This window comes from Danio aesculapii, chromosome 1 (assembly GCF_903798145.1).
Source record: "Danio aesculapii chromosome 1, fDanAes4.1, whole genome shotgun sequence".
Classification (NCBI taxonomy): domain Eukaryota; kingdom Metazoa; phylum Chordata; class Actinopteri; order Cypriniformes; family Danionidae; genus Danio; species Danio aesculapii.
Window position 1 is genome coordinate 52459642 of NC_079435.1, and position 22131 is coordinate 52481772.

General features: G+C 37.6%; 1 protein-coding gene across 1 annotated transcript in view; it reads left to right on the forward strand.

Annotated features, from left to right (window-relative positions):
* grin2ab (glutamate receptor, ionotropic, N-methyl D-aspartate 2A, b) overlaps positions 1 to 22131 on the forward strand; it is a 157812-nt gene that overhangs the window by 103659 nt on the left and 32022 nt on the right. The window contains exon 4 of the mRNA XM_056462656.1: positions 5895 to 6490. Coding sequence (XP_056318631.1) covers positions 5895 to 6490 — 596 coding nt within the window. The remainder of the gene's footprint in view (positions 1 to 5894; positions 6491 to 22131) is intronic.

Here is a 22131-nt window from a genome sequence, read left to right on the forward strand (position 1 = left end):
AATTTATATTTTAGAAACATCTTCTATACCTCACAGGTGAACAGCGATCACCTTCGGTACACCTCATGTGCTCTATTCAGTGTTAAATGCTAACAATGTGAGTTTGAATGCCATTTTACATGACATTTATTGCCATACTACTGAAAGCAGCAGCAGATCTTGAAAATAAAATAAACCATTTGAAATTGAACTTTAGAACTGTGACTAGCCTTACCATTTCATTGGAGTGCAGTGAGTGCATATTCTGTGCTTCTGAATGGCTGCATTTAAAATTTTGTCGTGTTTCGTCTGGTGCAAAAATCCAAATTGCCTATCACTGCAAATCTTATTATCACTGCAAAAAGACACCGGATTACAATAGTCCCTGCTCACCTAATGTTTACGTTGGTAATATTCATATTATTTGCTAGTTAATAACCACCTCTTGTGTAATTCTGAATCTGCTTATTTCTGAGGCTGCTACAGTCCACTGGAGGTCGCATTTCTGACACGGATGCATACTTCAAGAGCCTTTTTGACTGAATGTATGAAATTAGCTGTTTTCCACTAAGGCAACCCAGGGTGCTGAGATATAATTGGCTAAACTGGCATTGGGCGGGATTAAATGACCAAAACAAAGACAGACGTTCTGGCACATAACGCACATTTTCAAAGCAGAATATCTGACTTTAGCATTTGTTTTGAGTCAAAAACTTACATACAGCACCTTTAAAGCTGATTTTTTAACATTTTGATTTTTTTCAACCCTCAGATTCCAGATTTTGACAGATATTAGACAAATATTGTCCAAACTTAACAAAAAGCTGTTTTATTGAGCTGTCATGTGATCTCAAATTAATCTCAAAAAGCTGACACTGGCTATGTTTCCATTTAACTATTTTGATGCTGAAAATGCACATAAACTTATGTGTACAATTGAGTAAGATAAACTTTTTATCCTATAAGAAAAAACCTGCATAAAATGTGATGTAAACACATTTAATTAATTCTAAAATAAAAAAGTCATGTGATGTTGTCTTAAGAAACTAAAATGGGCATGACGGGTCAGATTAATGGACAAACCAGCAGACCAACCACATTGCACAACATCTGAAATGCTCTTTTGGTCATTCTAAAATCCCTCTGCCCAAGTCCTTCATAAAGTGTTCCACTATTATTAGCTCCCAGAACTCTTTAAATTCTCCAGAAATCTTTAGCTTCTGTGCTCATGCCCCCAAAAGTCACCATGCATTTATTGCATTTCAGCTTCATCTTCTGAGATGCAAGTCATTTATTAGATAAGAAATAAAGCCCAGTTGCCAGAGCAAATTCCGCTTTTCTTTTCTTATATTTGACGCCAGTTTATTAGGAGGTGATGATTTTGCTCTCTTTAACTAATTGGATGGAAACTGCTTTTTTTGCAGATGATTTATATGATTATTGTGCATAAGTTTAATCCTCATCTTTAGATGAAAACATAGCTAGGGACACTGGTTTTGCTGTCCACGGTCTTCTTCATCTTGGCAATCAAAGAGTGTTTTGATTAAGCTGCATTGGTATCAAGAAAACGGCAACTCCAAGGTCAGGATATGTGGACAAATGGGCGACAAGATTGCAGAAGTGCTTTAATGGAAAGATATTTCCGAGTTCTGACCCTCAGTGCCTTTCTGATTAAAGCAATTTCCAGGTGCACACATCTTTTGTGTGTGTTTGTTTGTATGTGCATCTACCTGCAAACCTCCAGCGCTGCGGCTAAATCCGAACCCTCTTCACATGCTTATCAACCTCCTGCCAAACTGGAAAACCTCTCAGCACCCCGACCACCAAAAAGTGCGAGTCTGTAAGATTAATTTTCCAAACCTGGTCTGAAAGCAGCTCTTTTTGATTAGATGCACACGTGTACCTAGATGTACCCCATTGCTTCTGTCCGTTTACACCTGAGATTTGTGTGGGAGATTTTTGGCATACCTCTAATCCAGTTTCATCCCCGAGCCTCTTAAACCCTCAAGTGCTGCATTCACAGTGCGAAAGGGACCATCCAAAACATTGAGTGCAGCCACTACATTTGCATTGATTTATTAACTCCTCGGTGTATCTGGGACAGCGTTTTAATGTCTCCTGAATTGTTTGTGTGATATATTTTTAGAATGTGACATAACTGGTTTATGTGAAGTCTCGCTTTTGGATCAGGGGAGAGATGTACCGCTTTGTGACTCAGTTACGTGCCGCAGATTCAATTTTCTCAGCAGGTTCAGTTACAGTGAGGTACAGTTTGGATGAGCGTACATTCACCTCATGTAAATGCGCTCTCCTTTGGCCTCTTTTTTCTTCTGCGCTAATCCTCAACGGATACCTCCTCCTTACCTGTTTATTTGCGAGTCGCTGTTTGCTTAAGCTCAGTATTTTAAATCTGTCTCGGCGGCGTGGTGGACAGATCAGCGTCTGTGTGTTTGCACAGCGCTTGAACCATGATATTCATAAGCTCCATTGTCGCTCGTTTATGTGTTTGTATATTCTGAGATATCAAGCTGTCACCGCACAAGGATGCAGTCATTATTCTTAACTCAGTCAGTGACTCCAGTGTGACAGTGTGCAGCAATTTCTGTCTTTCTCCCCTCTCTCCTGTATTCAGCGGCTCACTGTCGGCTCCTGATCTGCGCCCTTCTCTCTTGCTCGTTGCTGTTCTCTCTGTAGACCTTTTTTACACTTGTGCGTTGGCAAAGCTGAAGGGCTTCGATAGTAGGGGAAAGAAACTTCTGCTTTATCAGCGGCAGTGAGAAACGGCTCTTCTCCGGATTTAAATATTTTTCAGGGGTGATGAAACAAACCAAAATGATTGCATGTTGTAAGACTGGATGAAAGCAATTACTTTGTAATTTAAGGCAAGAGAACATAAAGTGGCCCCAAAATGACACTCAAAATTCATGAATATTGTGTGTTTATGTATATATTGACACTCCCATTTAAAAAAAAATATATATATATATATTTTAATATGCTTTTTAATAAATCAGTTTTATCGATTAATTCGAGTGTGAAGTTCACATCGATTTCTTTGAATGAAAATCGTTTTTCACCCTAACACATAACGTAATTTCTCCCGCATTGCCATAGAAACACACAAACAACATGCAGCGATCACAGAAGAACTAGGAGAAATATTGCGCTTGTTGAAATGAAATGAAAAAAAATGAAAAAAAAACACGGACACACAAAGACGCCTGCCAGAAAAAGGCATAATTCTGGGCTCTCTGTCACGCATTCAACATGAGCAGTGGTGGAAAGAGTACTGAAAAATCATACTCAAGTAAAAAGTACCATTACTTGCCTAAAAATGTAGTGCACGTAGGGTAAAAGTATCTGTTGTAAATAATACTCAAAGTATGAGTAAAAAGTAGCCCTTTCAAAAGTACTCAAGAGTAGTGAGTAATGAGTGTTAGGCTATAAAAAGCTGATGCATTTACGTCTAATTTGTGAATATGTAAAACGTAACATTCTGTAGTGAATTTAGTTGTTGCCCTGCAGACACACAACATCATAAGACGTTAATTTTAGGTTAGATTTAGGTTGTGATGTCAGGTGACCAAAATTTAATGTCTTGCCAGCATCTAAGGACAACGTCATTTTGATGTCCAATAATGGCGTCCGATGACATTGATATTTGGTTGATTTTAGGTTTTGTTAGAAATTGACCAAAATCCAACGTCGAGCCAACATCTTAACCCATGTCATATTGATGTCAAATACTGACATTTATTCATCAGGTATGACATCCAAAATCCAATGTCTGTTCGATGTCATAGTGGTAAAGTCAAGCTTTAACATCATTAGATGTTGAAATTTGGTTCTAATATGCTTATTTCAAGTCAAGAGAAATTATTTTTATTAATGTTGAAAATAGCCGTTTGATATGTTTTTGGAAACAATATTTTTTCTCTGAATAATTTGATGCTTGGAAATTTAAGAAGAACTGCATTTTATTTCAAATAAAATTATTATTAGAAGTATATCTTATTAATTATATGTATACTTACAAAAATAAACAATAAACAATGCCAATAAAATAAATCTTAGTCACCTTAAAACAATATTCAGGCCTGTAGCCCGCCTGGTGAAAGAGGTGGTTAATTTTTCTCAAAAAAGGGGACCTTTTGGAAGTTATTCGCCTCATTTTCTATTTAATTATGAGATTTAGGTGACATTTTAAACACTATTTTTAGCTAAATTAGCTTGTTGGAAATTCATCATAACCACGCTTTTTTATGTACCAAAAATATTTTCTAAATATTTAGAATAAAAAATATGACAAATATTTATTTTTAAAATACAAATTTATTACATCATATATCATTACAAAAAAGTTTTAAATTAAAATCTATAGCCTATTGTAATTTATTAGGCAAATTACAAACTGGCCAACACATTAAACTTTCCTCAGTCAGAATTAAAACATAATAATAATAATAATAATAATAATAATAATAATAATAATAATAATAAGTTTTGAGCTTCACAATTTTACAGCCTCTCTTGTAAAAAAGTACATTTGAAAAATTTATGGATAACAACAATAGCCAAAATAGTATTCAAATTGATTTTAATATGGGCCACTTTTGGTGCACTTTTTAATTGGTAATGTTTTCTTTCAAGAGTAAGGTTCAAGAATTAGAATAAAAGTTACTTGTCAAATATTTTCTCTATTTATAAACAATACAGTAGCTACAGATGACTTCACTTATGTCAGATGTTTTCTTGCACAGTTGGATGTTGGACTCTTGAAAAATATTTTATATTGCATTAGCCAAAACTGATTAACTGAAGTCACATCAGGATTTGACTTAAAACCTTTTTCGATGAGTTATTTTTACTATTTATGATGGCATAGCTGTCAAAATAGGACAAATGAGCTCATGTACAAATTCTGAACCTGTCAGTGAGGGTGGGTCTTCTGAACCATCTGAACCCCCTCTGGCTACGGGCCTGATATTGTAATGCTGTAAACTGTATGTGTAAATGACAGTCTAAAATATATAGATTTATAAAAGTTACAATGTAAGCAAGACTATGTATAGCACATTATACAACATAAGAAAACAGAAGGCATATACAACACAATTATTGTACATTTATGCGTAAAAATTGTTCTCTCACAGTCTGTGCAGTGTTGTTGTTCAGTCTGTACATTGTTTTCATGCTCTGTTTATTCCATATACTTTCCGTGGATGTTTTAAAAACCCATCAAACAAATGTGTCTTTGTAGTCCCAGCCAAATGAGCTTGAATGCATAATGACCAAAGGTATACAAGATAAATTGCAGAAGTGAGTTTGAATTTGAATGAAATATAAATACTAGCAAAGTAGGAAACATTGCGGTGGCTTCAAAGCACTATAGGTTTGAAATAAAAAGTGAGAATAATTGGCTGCAACAGCTTCAGTGACACATTAGAAGTAACATTAGTTTAAAAAATTGACTCTTTGGACTAAAATGGCTACAGGAAATCCTCTTAGAGCCTCCTGAACAGTGTGCAACTCATCATTTTGCTCATGGATCGTAACACTCTGTTAGAACCAGATACTCTTGTAGATTTAAAGTGGAGGTTAATGCTTGCAGAAAGGTAACATGTAAAGCTAAGGAAACCTTTAAAGATGTTGAGAGTTTTATTGTTCAGTTTCAGCTAAGATAGTTCGGTTGATTTATCAGAACTGACGACTTTTCGTTGGCAAGGTGGAAGTACAATTACCCAACTATCAGTGTCGGATGTGACAACACATGGTTTGTGTTTCCCCGCATTTCTCTATCTAACTTTCTGTTTCTGTCTTTCCCTCCTACTCATGCTTCCCTTTCTCCTTTTCTCTTCCACCACCTGTTCTCTCTGCCTCTCCCTCCCTCTCGTTCTCCCTGTCTTTCTTTCCAGGATTCCAGTTCTTCATTTTTCCAGTTTGGAGCCTCCCTCCAGCAGGAGGCGCTGTTGATGCTTGCTATAATGGAGGAGTATGACTGGCACGTCTTCTCGGTGGTCACCACCAAGTTCCCTGGTTTCCAGGAGTTCATAGCCACTGTGCGCGTGACTGTGGACCACAGCTTTGTTCGTTGGGACCTTCAGAGCGTAGTGACTCTAGACGGTGTCGGTGAACCTGAGGACCGAGCTCATGTGCAGCTCAAACGCATCCAGTCACCCGTTATCCTCCTCTACTGCTCCAAGGATGAAGCAGCACTGGTTATGGAGGAAGCCCGTTCGCTAGGGCTCACCGGGGCTGGCTTTGTGTGGATTGTTCCTAGCCTGACGACAGGGAATCTCGAACATATCCCGGAAGCCTTTCCGCCAGGAATGATATCTGTGACCTATGATGAATGGGATTATCCCCTGGAGACTCGCCTGCAGGATGCTGTGGGAATTATCAGTTCGGCGGCCGCTGCCATGTTCAGAGAAGAAGGCCGGATACCTGATGGAACAGCCAGCTGCTACGGCCAATCAGAGAAGCCAGAGGTACCGCCAAGTGCTCTGCGCAGGTAAGCGAGAATCGGTTGTGGTTGAGTTCATGGAAATCTGCTTGCATAATGAAATGCACAAATATAGAAGCAACCCGAAGTGAATACATTTGTATATGCTGTGCAGTGGCTGCACTTTGAGGCCGAGAGATTACACCAACGCTAACGTGATAAGGCAGAATCTTTTTCTGTAATCTCGACATACTTTGTACTGTGTCTTTTTGGCTTGCCAGTCTGTACTACAGCTTGGCCACCTACTTCTTTGGGCAGGCAGTTCCTTTTACAAGCCTAAATTCACTGGGTAACAGCACTCCTTCTTGTAACTCAATCCAGCAAAGTGGCTAACATGAGTTTCCAGAGTGCATTATTCCGCTCCGCAATAGGGGCACTTAGAAATGAGAATAGTACTTAAAGAAACGAGTAGCACTTTTGACAAATGTGTCAAAATGATGTTCAGTGTATGAGTGGCCTAAAAAAAGCTCAAAGTGAGCCTTTCTTGCTAGTCGTCATGTCGAGAACTTCGAATGAGTATCAAAGACAAACTTTCACTTTTTTTTCCAGATAATATTTTTGTTGTGCACCGCGATACGGATGCTTTTGGGGGCAAAATCACGGCTTAAGCCATCATATTGGTTGTTTTGGGAGGCAAATAAGGACAGGCACACTCTAAGGGGTCAAGGTCTGGCTGGTTAGCATGGTCCAGTTAGCCCCTGATTGACTTGTAAACAATTGTGTCCAGAAACTGAGTGGCTGTGAGCAAAGATGGCAGAATTGGAATTGCATACTTCGGAGAAGAGCGAGCAACTGGCATTGAAATGAATGCTAACGGACAGCTTTCTCCAGGCATTACAGACCTCTATGCAGTTCAAGACACAAACTCAGCACCCTTCGCAAGGCACAAACTCATGCACATGGTAACCCATAGTAAGTCCATTCTTGACAGCATGTCAGCGAACAACGTGGAGGAAGGGCTTGCGGTTTTGCGCAGAATAGGGAATAAAGAGCCAAACAATACGGATGAGACAGTGGTTGAGCAGACGTGGGCAGTAGCTAGCTGCCACTTTAATGTTTTTTTATGTTTAGATTTTTTTTCTTCTTTTTTTGGCTTCCACTTCCCACTGCCTTGCCCTCCTCTTGCGCTCTTTCTTCAGGAAATCTCATTGGCTGTCATGAGTCGCACTGATACACACTTCTGACCATTCGGCTGGATTTCAAACAAGTTTGCGACTATTCTGAGTGTGTCACATGCTTTGAGCATCCATGACAATCTGGGGCTTAAAACTTAAAAGGATGACAGTCTTGTGGTACAGTTTGTGCTAGATTTAAGATCCAGCCAAATGTAAAGGTCAGGGAAAAAAAAGGCATGGTCAATAAAGTTTAGTACACTCAGTTTTGTTGTAGGTTTTGAGATCACCCATAGCTAGAAAGCATTAAATGCCAAAGAATTACTTATTTTTTAAAACAATCTATCTCTAATCCGAAAACCTGCTGTTTTTTTTATTAAAGAATCAAACTGCTCTTAATATTTACAGGGGCTCTTAACATGTCTGAAGTTCAGCTTTTCAAGTCTTGAATATCTTAAGCACTATAACAAAAGAGTCAATTATAATTTTAAGAGGTCTTCAATTTCAGGAATGGTGATACATTTTAATGTGATTATTAAACTTCAAAAGGCTATGACTTAAATGAATGTGAGCGCTGCATGTTTCAAAGTGAAACGTTTCAGAGCAGCTTGCTGTAAATGAGTAGCACGCATTTATTACAAGCGATTGACACGATTTATTAAAAGCAGATCATAACCAATGTTTTCTTTAAAGGGTTTTTTACTGTAATTTGCTAAAGATTCGCTGACCCCTGTACTGATTTGTATGTATCTTCAGTCTTCATTAAATCATGTCTCGTTAATTAGCAGTATTAATCAAGAAAAATATTATATTGTATAGGATAGACTTGTAGGGCTGCCCGATTCTGCCTAAAATGAGAATCAAGATTTTTTTTTTTGCTTAAAATCAAGATCACAATTTTCTCATGATTCTGTAGATGTAAAATAAAGGTTAAAATGAGTAGCCTATTATTATTGTTAATTCTTAAACATTCTTATCACACACCAGACACGCACATTCGCATATTATTTAAATTGAAAGTGCTCTGTGGCATGGCAAAAATATGAACAGTGTCCTGAGTCATGGCTGGGCGCCCTGGACAGCCGCCGACTTGCGGCGCCGGTGTGTGTACCCTGATAGAATGTTTAGAATTCTAAAATACACAATACGTCACTGATCGCCACTTCTGTTGTGCGACACCTCATAACTATTCATAATTCTGATGTTGAATTATTATGTTTGAGATATATGCTTGCAATCTGTCATTGACAACATTATTAGACCATTTTTTTCTACTGGTAAAATGAAACATTTGTCATTGTCAAATTCCCTCTTGCATTATATGCATCGTTATATAGGTTAGAGTAGTTATACTGACACTGTTAAACATTTATTCTCATGCACACTGTGTTCGCTATGAAAAAAACATATTAAATGCTTATCGTAATCATTAGCCTAAAATGCAATATGATTATTTAAATGATGTGTGCACTTTCGGTTTCATTTTCACTGCTGAGTGTGGTTCATACTTCCCGCGCGGCTTCCAAACGATCGCTCTGTGCCACAAACTGAACTTTATTTACAACTTTATTACCTGATATTCACAGACTATGCAAGTTCTGTTCGCCCTCTCACAGTCAACTCACGTCACGTGTGATTTCGCGGCCATGAATACATCATTACATGAAGACAAAAAAGACATTTTTGGGTGAATTACAGCTAATAAATACAGTATGTGACTCTTTCAACACCATTTGGAGGTGGCCACGTTGCTAAGCAATGTAAGTAAAACAACGTGAAGACTTGTGCGGCCGACTTTGCTTCTCTCCTGAACTTAAAAGTATAATTGGCAGAATTGTAGAAATGCTGGATTAAAATCGTGGAAGGCAGGGGTCACCAATCTCGGTCCTGGAGGGCCGGTGTCCCTCCAAGGTTTAGCTCCAACTTGCCTCAAAACACCTACCTGGGTGTTTCAAGTATACCTAGTAAGACCTTGATTAGCTTGTTCAGGTGTGTTTGATTAGAGTTGGAGCTAAAATCTGCAGAACACAGGCCCTCCAGGAACAAGTTTGGTGACCCCTGGTGTAAGGGGTTTATCTTTTTTCGAATAATCGTGCAGCTCTATGGAGCATTCCTACTTATAGCACCATTTGGAGGTGTCCATGTTGCTGAACAACGTATATAAAACACTGTGAAGACTAGCGAGATCACCTTTATGCTTCTCCCAAACTTGAAAATATAATTGGCTGAATCTCAGAGATGCTGGATTAAGATCGTGTGGGGTCTGATCGAGATCACAATCTTTTTTTGGATTAATCGTGCAGCCCTATTTGGACGTACTGTAATCATATTTATTTTTATAATAATATTGTTTTAAAACTGAGACCTCTTGTTTACTGTAGCTTAAATTTCCTTATTTTCCTTCTCTATGAGGTCTCTAAATATGTTTCTTTTCTGGGTCCCTAAGCAGTGACAAACAAGGTTGTTTCAGGCAACACATTTTCCTGCCTCAATTGAGAAGGTGCTGGATATTTAAAGAAGCACAAAGATTGCTATTTTGGATCCCATTTAATTCTTCATGCCCAATCCCTTTTATATCTCAATGATTGGATTGGTTTTCAGATCCGTTCTGAGCTGCGAGGGCAACCTTGTGATGTCTACATCGGGCCAGGAAGACGTCCGTATCGTACATGATTGTCAGAAACAGAATCTACTGTTAGTTTAGATTGCGAAAGCACTTGCTGTGGCTGCCTTTTTTCCAGAATGCACAGTTATCAGGAGTTGCCATGGGTTACCATCAGTAGCTGTTTGCAGCGTTGGTATCCGTCTGCTCCGAGTAGGTGTTCCTTTTGATCTCTCCCTCGTTGCTAAGGCTGTCTGTATCTGGGACACTGCAGACTCTTCAATGTGGGAACATTTCGTATGACGCCACCATTCGCAGATCTAGAATTAACCTTCCCAATGCCTCCAAGAAAGACGGATAGATGTGTTGTGATGCTTGTTATAGCAAAGAGCACAGATATACAGTATTGTGAGCAAAGGCAGTTTATATAACACAGGATGATCATAAAAGAGAATCAGACTGTTGTCGTAATGTTCGGTAAGACGTGAGAGAAAGTTGAAGAATATAAAACAGTTGGCTGTGTATCTCGAGGCAATCATACACGCGCAAACCTCAAATGCTGCATCTGAGTAGCAGGTGTAGTTCTGGCCCTTGTCCGTCTGTTTACCCAGAGGCTAAACCCCAGTTTCTGACAAATGTACTGTATGTGTTGTCTTAATTATGTCTGTTACTCCCTTCACGCACACATACATTTGTATACGTACAGCTGCACTCCAACAGTGAGTGCACAGACTGTTGTATGTAGTTAGTAGTAATGCACTGATAGAAGCTTTGACTAATACAGGCAGACAGTAGTTATTTAGTGGTTTAACTGTAGTTCGAGCTGCACCATATTGGAAAAAACTGACATTGCGATATTTTTATTTTTCTACAATACATATTGATATTGAGTTTAATTTCATAAGTATTTGGAAACAATTCATAATTTTAGATACATTGGGATGATTTTATAAGGGAGAGCATCTGTATAAAATGCATCAATTACAAACATTGAGGAAATACAGTAAAGCAACAATACTGCACAAAGTAGCAAAAATATACAGTGCTTTATGATTTTCTGGAAGTCTAGCAACATTCAGATGCACAATTTTTAGTTTTTTAGGGGTTTTCACCTTTATTGTGATAAGACAGTGGAGATTCATAGACACAAAATTATGGGAAACAGAGATAGGGGAAAGGTCAGTAAAGGACCTCAAGCCTGGAATCAAACTCAGGTCACCGTGAGCACCTCGGGGCTGTGTCGTCGCACTAACCACTAGGCTATTTGCACTGACAGATGCACAAAATTAATATTCAAATGTAAAATAACACTGCATAGTCTTTATAATTTACAGCTGAAGTCAGAGTTATTAGCCCCCTGAATTATTACTCCGTTTATTTTTTTTCCCAATTTCTGTTTAACAGAGAAAAGATTTCTTCAACACATTATTTTATCTTCGCCATGATGACAGTAAATAATATTTGACTAGATATTTTTCAAGACACTTCTATACAGCTTAAGGTGACATTTAAAGGCTTAACTAGGTTAATTAGGTAGTTTAGGTTAGGTTAACTAGGTAGGTTAGGGTAATTAGGCGAGTTACTGTATAATAATGGTTTGTTCTGTAGACTATCAAAAAATATATAGCTTAAAGGGGCTAATAATAATGACCTTAAAATGTTTTTTAAAAAATTTAAAACATGTTTTTATTCCAGCCAAAATAAATCAGATAAGACTTTCTCCAGAATAAAAAATATTATCAGACATACTGTGAAAATTTCCTTGCTCTGTTAAAGATAATTTGGGAAATATTTAAAAAAGAAAAACAAATTCAAAGGGGGCTAATAATTCTGACTTTGTATGTACACTGCAAAAAAGCTTTACTAATTTACAAACTAATCTTGTTTTTCTTTTTGACATAAGATTATTTTGCCTACACCATTGGCAGATTAATTTGCTTGTTTTAAGGAAAAACTCACTTAATTTTGGCATATTATTTCTTAAAGCAAGACAAAATGTTTTGCTTGTCTAGAAAATTCTTCTTGATTTAAGAATTCTTTTGTTGCAGTGTACATTTTGCAATTTATATTTCTTAAAGTTAGAAATGTAATTGGATTGTAGCGAGACAGAAGGTTGGTTAGATAAACAGGAGCTAGATTATTAAAAGCTTAATAGGTGAGAATCAATATTTTTAAATCAATACGAAACTTAACAGGCAGCCAGTATAAGCAGGATAAAATTGGGGTGATGTGATCATATTTTCTAGACCTGGTAAGAACTCTGGCAGCTGCATTTTGTACTAATTGAAGTTTGTTAATAGAGGATGCTGGGCAGCCAGCAAAGTCTAGCCTAGTCTAGTCTAGCCTAGAAGTCATAAAAGCATGGACTAGCTTTTCTGCGTCTGAGATGGATAGCATACTTCATAGCTTAGCGATATTTCTCAGATGAAAGAAGGCAGTCTAATATGACACCCAGATTTTTTATAGTAGAGCTAACGCTAACTTTGTATCCCTCTAATTGCAGGTCGAGATGTGAGACCTGCTGTATAAAGGATTTAGGCCCAAAAAGTAATAATTCTGTTTTGTCTGAGTTTAAGAGAAGATAATTGTTGGTCATCCAGTCTTTAACATCTATAATACACTCAGTTAGCTTAGACCAGTGGTGCTCAACCCTGTTCCTGGAGATCCAAACACAGGTGTTTGTGTTCAGATTCCTGAACCAAATAAATAGGACCTGAACAGCAGTTGATAATTACAGGCAGGTGTGTTTGCTATGGGTTGCAACTAAAATCTGCTGGAAGGTAGATCTCCAGGAACAGGGTTGGTTACCCCTGGCTTAGACCGTTCAGACATCTCATCAGGTTTAGTTGAAATATATAATTAGTATCTATCATCATAGCAGTAAAAACTGTTCCTATGTCTTCTAATAATGTGTCCCAGGGGTAGCATGTATATTGTAAACAGCAAAGAGCCTAAAACTGATCCTTGAGGCACCCCATACTTTACTGGGCTGATTTCTGAAGGCTGTCCATTAATATTCACAAACTGGCAACGGTCAGCTAAGTATGACTTAAACCATTGTAGAGCCTGTCCCTGGACACCTGTAGACTTTAAGCGATTTATGAGGATATTGTGGTCAATGGTGTCAAATGCTGCACTAAGATCGAGTAGAACTAATAGCGAGATGCACCCTTGGTCAGCAGCTAAGAGTAAATCGTTGGTTATTTTCATCGATGCGGTTTCTGTGCTGTGGTGAGCTCTGAAACCTGACTGAAACACTTCAAAAACATTGCTCATCTGCAGAAAGGAGCATAATTGGCAGAAACAACATTTTCTAGTATTTTAGACATAAATGGAAGATTTAAAATAGGCCTATAATTAGCAAAGTTGCTGGGATCCAGTTGTGGTTTATTAATAATAGGCTTAATAACAGCTAGCTTGTAAGGATTTGGAACATGGCCTAAAGATAAAGAAGAGTTGATAACGTTACGAAGAGGTTCTGCTATAACAGGTAGCAATTCTTTCAGTAATTTTGTTGAGAATCAATAAAAATTAACCCAATCATCCCCATCGATTGAGCAATTCTTTCAGTAAAAAAGTGAGAATCAATCTGTATACACTTACACTAATTACACAGAAGACATAATAACCATATAATTAACCATAAATAAAACCAAACCAAGTCATAAAAACCAAACTAAATGAAATGACATTGAATAGAAGCACACTTTGGGTTTAAATACACCGGAAACAGTGAGGAACTCAATGATATTCAAGTGCATATCAAGTGCATAAATTCAATCAGAATTTAGGGAAACTATAACTTAAACAGTAACATAATTCAGAGGGGGAAAACAGGTGATCAAAACTAAAAGCTGTAGAAACAGAACATAATAGTAATAGTATATCCTCCCTCCCGGAAGGAACCTCCTGGCATAGTAAACATAAACTACTCCTAAGTAGTGGGACAGGGTGATAATGACGAATAGGGGAAGGAAGTAAAGGCTTTCAGTCCACATAGGAGCTGGCGGTGGAAGAGGCCACAGGCAGGCTGGGGGCAGTTTAGACCCCATGTGGAGCCGATGGAGGGAGGAGTCAGGGTAGAAACTTAATGGTGAGGCTAGGAGGAACCACAGGGAAAACTGACCGAGGAGGAGCTAGGAAAGGTGGAGAACCAAGCAAACGAAGGAAACAAAGACCCACAAAAACACTGCTGGTCTGAAGTACTAAAATGAAGACAAAAAATGCAGGGCTGAGGCAGAGTGATGATTAACCAAGATGCAGCCGGAGGGACGAGTAAGCCCAGCGAAGCCTGAAGGATAATAGACCAATGGTGGATCTGAGCCAAGTTGGAGCCAATGCGTAGACTGGACTAGATGTAGGCATGGACCAGAAGCCTAAGGTGGGAATATGGGAGAGAGGTATCTGGAGGTTTTTGGCAGAGCAAGGATTGTCCAATATGCAGCTGGAGGGATGAGAGAGCCCAGTGGAGCCTGAAGGATGATAGACAAATGAGCCAAAGACCATAGAGAATACGCAAGAAATGTCACTTATAGTATAGTTTTGAATGAGAAAAAATGCTACAGTCAATGTGAGCGCTCTAGCAAAAGAAGCCCCATCTTCTAGTAAAGGAGACAATCAGTAATCACTATATACTGACGATTCTCCAGGAGATGTGACTCAGTCCAGACTTGTGTTTTTACAACGATTTCTGCAGCTTCATTATTAAGAACCCATCGGTGTACTGTGAAATCACAGTAAACAGTTGCCTCACAGATATAAGAAGTATATCTACTAAGGCTGCACAACATATTGTTTCAGCATCAATATCACAATGTGCAATAGTCGTTATCGCAGGATATGCAATGTTATTCTATGATATGCAACATTTACATATGTTTTTGAGGCCTGTTACTGTATAATGATTTTTTTAATAATTCTGGCATAAGAAATTGTACAGTTTGTAACTTTAATAAAGATTAATTTTATTGAATTGTTTATTGATTAATTATTGTACCTGAATACTGTTGAAAAAAAAACAAAAAAACAACGCTAAAATACAGCTTATTTCAATAGGATTTTTTTCTTTACTGTATTTATCTATGCTTGTAGATTGTTTTTAAGATTTTATACAGATGCACTTCTCTACAGAATCATCCCAATCGATCTGAAATGATCAATTCTTTCCAAATAGAGAGATTCAAGTCATCTGGTGAAATTGTAGTCATATCGCAAAATGAATATCGCAGAATAACAAAATATCGTATGTTAGATTTATCTAATATCGTGTAGCCCAAATATTCACATAAAGCTTGAATTCTTTAATTTTAAACAAATTGACTACACTTGAAAATAAAATGTTCTCTGGTTTTGTAATCTGTATGAAACAAAAGTATTTTAATTCATTTCCCGCCTCTGCCATTTAAATGAAAATCACATGACTGCAACCACTTGATTGGTTACAAACTTTGCCGGTTTGAGATCTCATCATTTTAGGAGAAGATTTGGAAATTACTTCAGAAGACCAGTTTGAATGGACGTGGCCTTATTCTTGGGTTTATATTGTGGTTAACACGTTATTTTGATGGTCCGTTTATTGGTCCAGTATTAGTAGACTGTCTGCTTAATATCTGTTGATACTGCTCCTTCAACAGACATTTAACTGACTATAAGAAACTTTGCAAGTACATGTCAACTTACACTAACCCCAACCCCAACCTAACAGTCTACTTATAAACTAATGAAAATTAGTTGGCATGTAGATGCTGTGTAACTTATATTTAACAAACGGACCATTAAAATAAAAGGTGATCATATTGTGTAGCACACAAGTTGCCGACTTTATGGTAGTTACATATTTTGATTGACAGGATGGCGTCTGATCGCATCCTCCAAAAACAACCATAACAGAGTGCTCAAGTATTTTTAGGTAGCAAAAAAAAGAGAAACAAAATTTAAGAGACAGTCGTTTTCAAATGTCTTTGGTGATTCCAAATATAAAATTCAATCTCAAGCTTAGAAAACAGTTTTGGAGAATTTGATGTTTTCCCATTCAAAGAGCTAGGAGCTGCACTTGCATGCCTGAGAGGCATTTCTAAAGATGGCCACTGAGTGAAATGACTTGCCTTTTAGGATTTTAAGCTGAGGGATGGTAAAGCCAGTGAGTCGACAGGTCTAGGTGGAACAGAGGTCTCCAACACCAGACTGAGATGAAGACCAGGAGGCCTGAGACAGAGCCCGGAAATTTGGTGGAGCCAGCAGTGAAGGCTGAGCTGAGGAGCTGGACTGGAGCAAAGATGATGCCTGCAAGGATATTTTGGTTGTATTATTGTCAGCAGTACTTTTCAGTTTTATTGGCATCTGAAAGTCCACATTTTTTACTGTCCACAGGGTTTTTATTTTTGAATGTGGTGAATAAAATTTAGTTTGTGTCTACTTATTTTTTACATCTAAAATACAGATGACAAAATGATTAGCCTTCCTGTGAAATTTGAATTCTTTTGAACCCACTACTACCTACTTCTGGAGAAAGCCTCATTTCTTTTAGTTTGGCTGGAATAAAAGCTCTTTTAATTTTTTTCAATGGTTCATTTCAATATTTTAGCCCTCTATAAAAACCTTTTTTTTTCTATTGACTACAGAGCAAATCACTTGTCCAATGACTTGCCTAACTAAGCTCTCTCGCCTAGTTAACCTATTTAAGCTAGTTAAACCTTTACATTGCACTTTAAGTGAAATATTGGTATCTTACGAAATTAGTCAAATATTATTTTCAGTCATCATAGCAAAGACAAAAAAAATTGTTCTCTGAAAATAGTTATTCAAATTATTTAGCTTAAGGTGTATTAAAAATTTATTCTGTTAAACATTATTTGGCAAATGTTTGGAAAAAATGAAAGTATTACAGGAGCTAAAATATTTGCCTTCAACTGTATATTAAAGGACACCTATGATGTAAATCAACTTTTGTAAGCTGTTTGGACAGAACTGTGTGTAGTTACAGTGTGTCCATTGTCATATTGAAGTGATATAAACCCAACAAGTCTCTGTTTTTAAATTTCCTGGTTTTAAGGACCCAAATCCCAGTGATTTTGAAACCCACTGCAACAAAACGTAGGAGTGTGGTTTTCCCCGCCTCATTGTTTTAGAAAGGCTTGAATTATCTCCACTACTAATACATGAAATAAACTTACTTGGTATCTTTGACTAATGAGCTGTATATCAACTTCATCTGAGTCTGTCTCTGTCACTGACTGCTGCTTATCTGACGTAACACATGATGAAGCAGACACGCACGTGGGAATGGTGGGTGGGGAGAAGCAGCTCATTTGCAATTAAAGCCACAGGATAAAAAAACGGGCATATTCTGAAGGCTATAATAATTTTTTCTGATGAGTATTTTGGAAAAACTAACAATATTTTGTTATTCTGCAATATATATATTGTGATATGGAAACAATTTCACCAGATGACTTGAATATTTCTATTTGGAGAGAATTGATCGTTTAAGATTGATTGTGATGATTCTGCAATGAGAGTGCATCTGCATAAAATCTAATAAACAATTTATAAGTACAATAAAGAAAAAAGATACAGTTGAAATGAACAGAGTTTTATCGTTTTCCTAGTCTAACAGTATCCATATACATTAATTGAATAGTAAAAATAAAAATAATTTTATATTAATGTTATTAAAGTATTGTATTGTAAAAAACATACAATTTCTTATGCCTTAAAATCATTATACACAGGCCTCAAATGCTAAATTATAATCAACCCAGGCTCATTCTGAGAACGTAGTCCTGGGGACGTTTCTGGAGACCACGAAATACGTCCCTGGAGGTACGTATTTTTGCAGTTTTTGTTTTCGCAAATCCGCGAGAGGCCGCTGTGCGCGCTTTCTCCTGCGCTGTTCTCGCGTAAACCCGCTAGAGGCCGCTGTCGAACGACCTTCCGCCTGTCTGCCTGGATGACAGGATGATTGACCCTGCGACCGGCCAATCGGCTGACCCACCCTCCTCCGTCCCTAAACCCAACCAACGACGATTCAGAAAAGCCGTCCAGAAAAAGAAAAGCCCTCGTCTAATTTTTATCACGTTTTCAGATTTTGACCACATTCTCTCACCCTGTGACGAACTTGTTCGCTTCATTTTTTGGATTTTGTTTTTGTTTTCTTACCTGATTTCTGGAACCGCTCTTCCCCGGACTCGAACCCGGTCGTCGTCGTGGTCAGCCCCTCTCTGCGTCTCGAGTCCGCCAGAGTACACGAAGAGCTAACTGGACAAACTGGTTGCAGCGGGAAAGCCCTCCACACGGAGGCGAGCGGCCGGCTGGCCGGCCGGCAAGCGCCGAAAGGAACGGCGTCACACCGCCCCGCAGCATTCGCTTAAAAAAACGAAATGCAGCCGTACGTACCCCCGGCTACGTATTTCGCGGTCTCCAGAAACGTCCACGGGACTACGTTCTCAGAATGAGCCTGGGTTGATTATAATACAAATTCCACATTGTCTATTCTGCAATCATTTGACTAAAATCAATGCTGAAACGATATATTGTGTAGCCCTATACCATACATTCCTAGTTAGTGTGAGTTGACTTTAGTTAGTCGGAGAGTTTGGAAAAGCTCTGTCTGTGTTTGTATTTATCTCACAGTGTGCTGTGAGCTGAACCCAGACCTGCTGTATCTGCTCAAGCGCAAACACAAGCGCTGCTTTCATAAGCACCTCCTGCAACATTATCACCTTTACACAGAAGATGCTGCCACGAGGCTGACAAGTCTCGTGTTTTAAGCGCTTGACTGATTTCACAGCCTAAGGCAAAAGTGTCTGCCTTTTGTTTGCCAGAGTTGTGGCAACTCCTTTACTCCAAATTATTCACAGTCTGACACATTAACTGTTAATGGCATCGATTATCATCAGCTCGTCTAGAGCGCTGCTGTTTGCTTTGTTTCTTTCTCTTTTTTTCCTCACTCGAGTTTGATGTAGTCTCACACTGGGTTTTTCATTGTACAGATTATAAGTCGGCTTCATCTGGGGCTCTTTTCCACGCTTGATATACTTTTAAAACATTAAACACCTCAGCGGAATGAGATATATCTGTATTATGGGAACATAGATCTGTTTTCCATCAGACGTTTTCCTCCACGCTTACTGTTCTTTGATTTTGGCCTTGTTTACTTGCTTTGCTTGTAGGCAATGCTAGATCTCTGAAAATCGATTTCGAAGCATTATGTTGTAGCTTTCCCTCATTGTTGACCTCCTGTTCGTTGTCTTTCCTTGCACACAACAACATAATAACTGCTGGGCCGCTTCTTATTGGTTGCATTGGATATGTCAGCATGGGTGTTATTACTGACAAACCTGTGTTCACTTACTGTACATAGTCTGAGCCTGCCAAATGCCATTGAAAGGTCTCTGTTATTCTAATAATTGACATTTTTTCATTTAGTTGTTGTTTTTGATTTTCTTATTTATTTTATGGTCATATAGTGGAACATTTTATAACTCATGTTGTGAAAATCATCTTCAATCTCATCTCTACTAATGTTCAACTACACTGTAAAATATATCTGTTTATTAACAGGCTCCATATTTCATCATTTACTGTTTATTTATGGTTGTAAATTGTATTATGGTTAGTTAATATCTGCTTTGTTGACTTTTGATGATGAAAATGCCACTGCTTGTTTTATCAAAGTGACTATTGCTGAAGTTTCAGTGGTTTGAAATCAGCAATAGGGCTGCACAGTATATAGTTTCAGCATAGATATCGCAATGTATGCATCCGCAATAGTCACGTCGCAAGACATGCAACGTTGTGTTGACTTTCCAGTGTATTTTTTACATTTAAATATACAAAGCCATAAAGCATGCACTGTTTAGTTCACTGTTATCTTTGCTTTATTGCGTTCATCCAAGCTTGTAGTTTGTCCTCAGGTCTTTACACTGGCTCCCAGTTACATTCAGAATAGATTTTAAAGTATTATTACTGGTCTATAAATCACTAAATGGCCTAGGACCTCAATACTTTACAGATATGCTCACTGAATACAAACCAAACAGATCACTCAGATCTTTAGGATCAAATAAACTAGAAATTCCAAGAGTTCAGTCAAAGCAGGGTGAATCGGCTTTTAGCTACTACACCCCTCACTGCTGGAATCAGCTTCCAGAAATGATCAGATGTGCTCCAACATTAGGCACGTTCAAATCAACACTGAAAACACATCTGTTTAGCTGTGCCTTTACTGAATGAGCACTGTGCTACGTCCGACAGATCGAACTACTATGTTTTTCTCTTCTTTTTAATTCTTTTATAACATTTTATCAGCTTTTATTTTATTTTATTTTTATTTTTACCATTTCTATTATTTGTTTTTATTTCTCTTATACTTGTTTCTTTTATTCCTGTTTATGTAAAGCACTTTGAATTGCCACTGTGTATGAAATGTGCTATATAAATAAACTTGCCTTGCCTTGCCTAGTTTGTTTATTACATATTCATGATTCACTAAAAAATCATCCCAATTAATTAAAACTTTAGGGACCAATTCTCACTATTAACTAGTTGCTTATTAGCAGGCATGTTATTGAGATATTGGCTGCTTATTGGCACTTATAATCTACATATTCTGCATGATCTTTTTCTACATCCCTAAACCAGTACCTAAACTAATTCATTCATTCATTCATTTTTTTTTTTCGGCTTAGTCCTGAAAATTAATTAATTTAATAAATTAATTTAATTAATCTGGGTCGCCACATGTGGTATAAGTAAATTGAATTAACTAAATTGTCTGTAGTGTATGAGTGTGTGAATGAGTGTGTATGGGTGTTTCCCAGTACTGGGTTGCAGCTGGAAGGGCATCCGCTGCATAAAACGTATGTTGAAAGAGTTGATGGTTCATTCCGCTTTGGCGACCCCTGATAATCAGGGACTAAGCTGAAGGAAATGAATGAATTATAAATCAAGGCTTTGTAATTCAAAAGAGAGCTATGAAATATACACATTTACATTAAATGAGTTCATAAATCAATAAAATACTGCGAATGTTACAGCATAAAATTCACATGTTACAAATATGTTATTAATATTCCATTCACACTGTTGTTGTTGTCTTTTCTGAATATTCAAGTATTTTTTCTCATCTAAAATTAATACATTTCTATCCTAATTTCTTTCACATAAACCCACAAGCCTTTATTTCACTTGAAAGAAGGTTTTGAATTTTTGTGTGCGTTTTGTGATGGTATTTTCAACATTTTCTCTCATTTCAGCAAGCAAGCAAGCAGAGAGCAAATGGTTTATCTCTTCTATTTCATGGTATGTCATTGAATTGTCCATGCTAATGTAAAAAGGAAATAAATTTGCTATTATATGAATTAAGTAACACTGGAGCACTCGCTGTTCACAATACACCTTAAGCTTTTTGAATTTACCACACAAAGCCATTGTGGTTATCGCAGATAATAAACACTGGCGTTTTATGTAATAATTGTGACAGCTAGAAATAAAAAAACACCAGGAAACCTCCATGAATACCAATTCAAGACATTTTTGTTATTAAAATCTAAATAGGTTTCCCAGTACTGGGTTGCAGCTGGAAAGGCATCCACTGTGTAAAACATATGTCGGAATAGTTGGCAGGTCATTCTGCTGTGGATTCTCACTCACACTTCACACTTTGGCTTAGTTCCCTGATGAATAAAGGAACTAAAATCTAGAAATCTAAATAGGAGTACACTGTAAAAAATATCTATAAATTGACAGTTTTCCAAATTTTGTGATTCATTTATTATTATTATTATTATTCTTTATCATTAATTTTCCTCCGGCTTAGTCCCTTTATATATTTGCCCGAGGGCTTTTTTTTTCCTGGATTGCTTTTGAAAACACTGTCGAATGGGTTTAGGGAAGGCGGCAGGTAGGGCTGCTCGATTATGGGAAAAATCCTAATC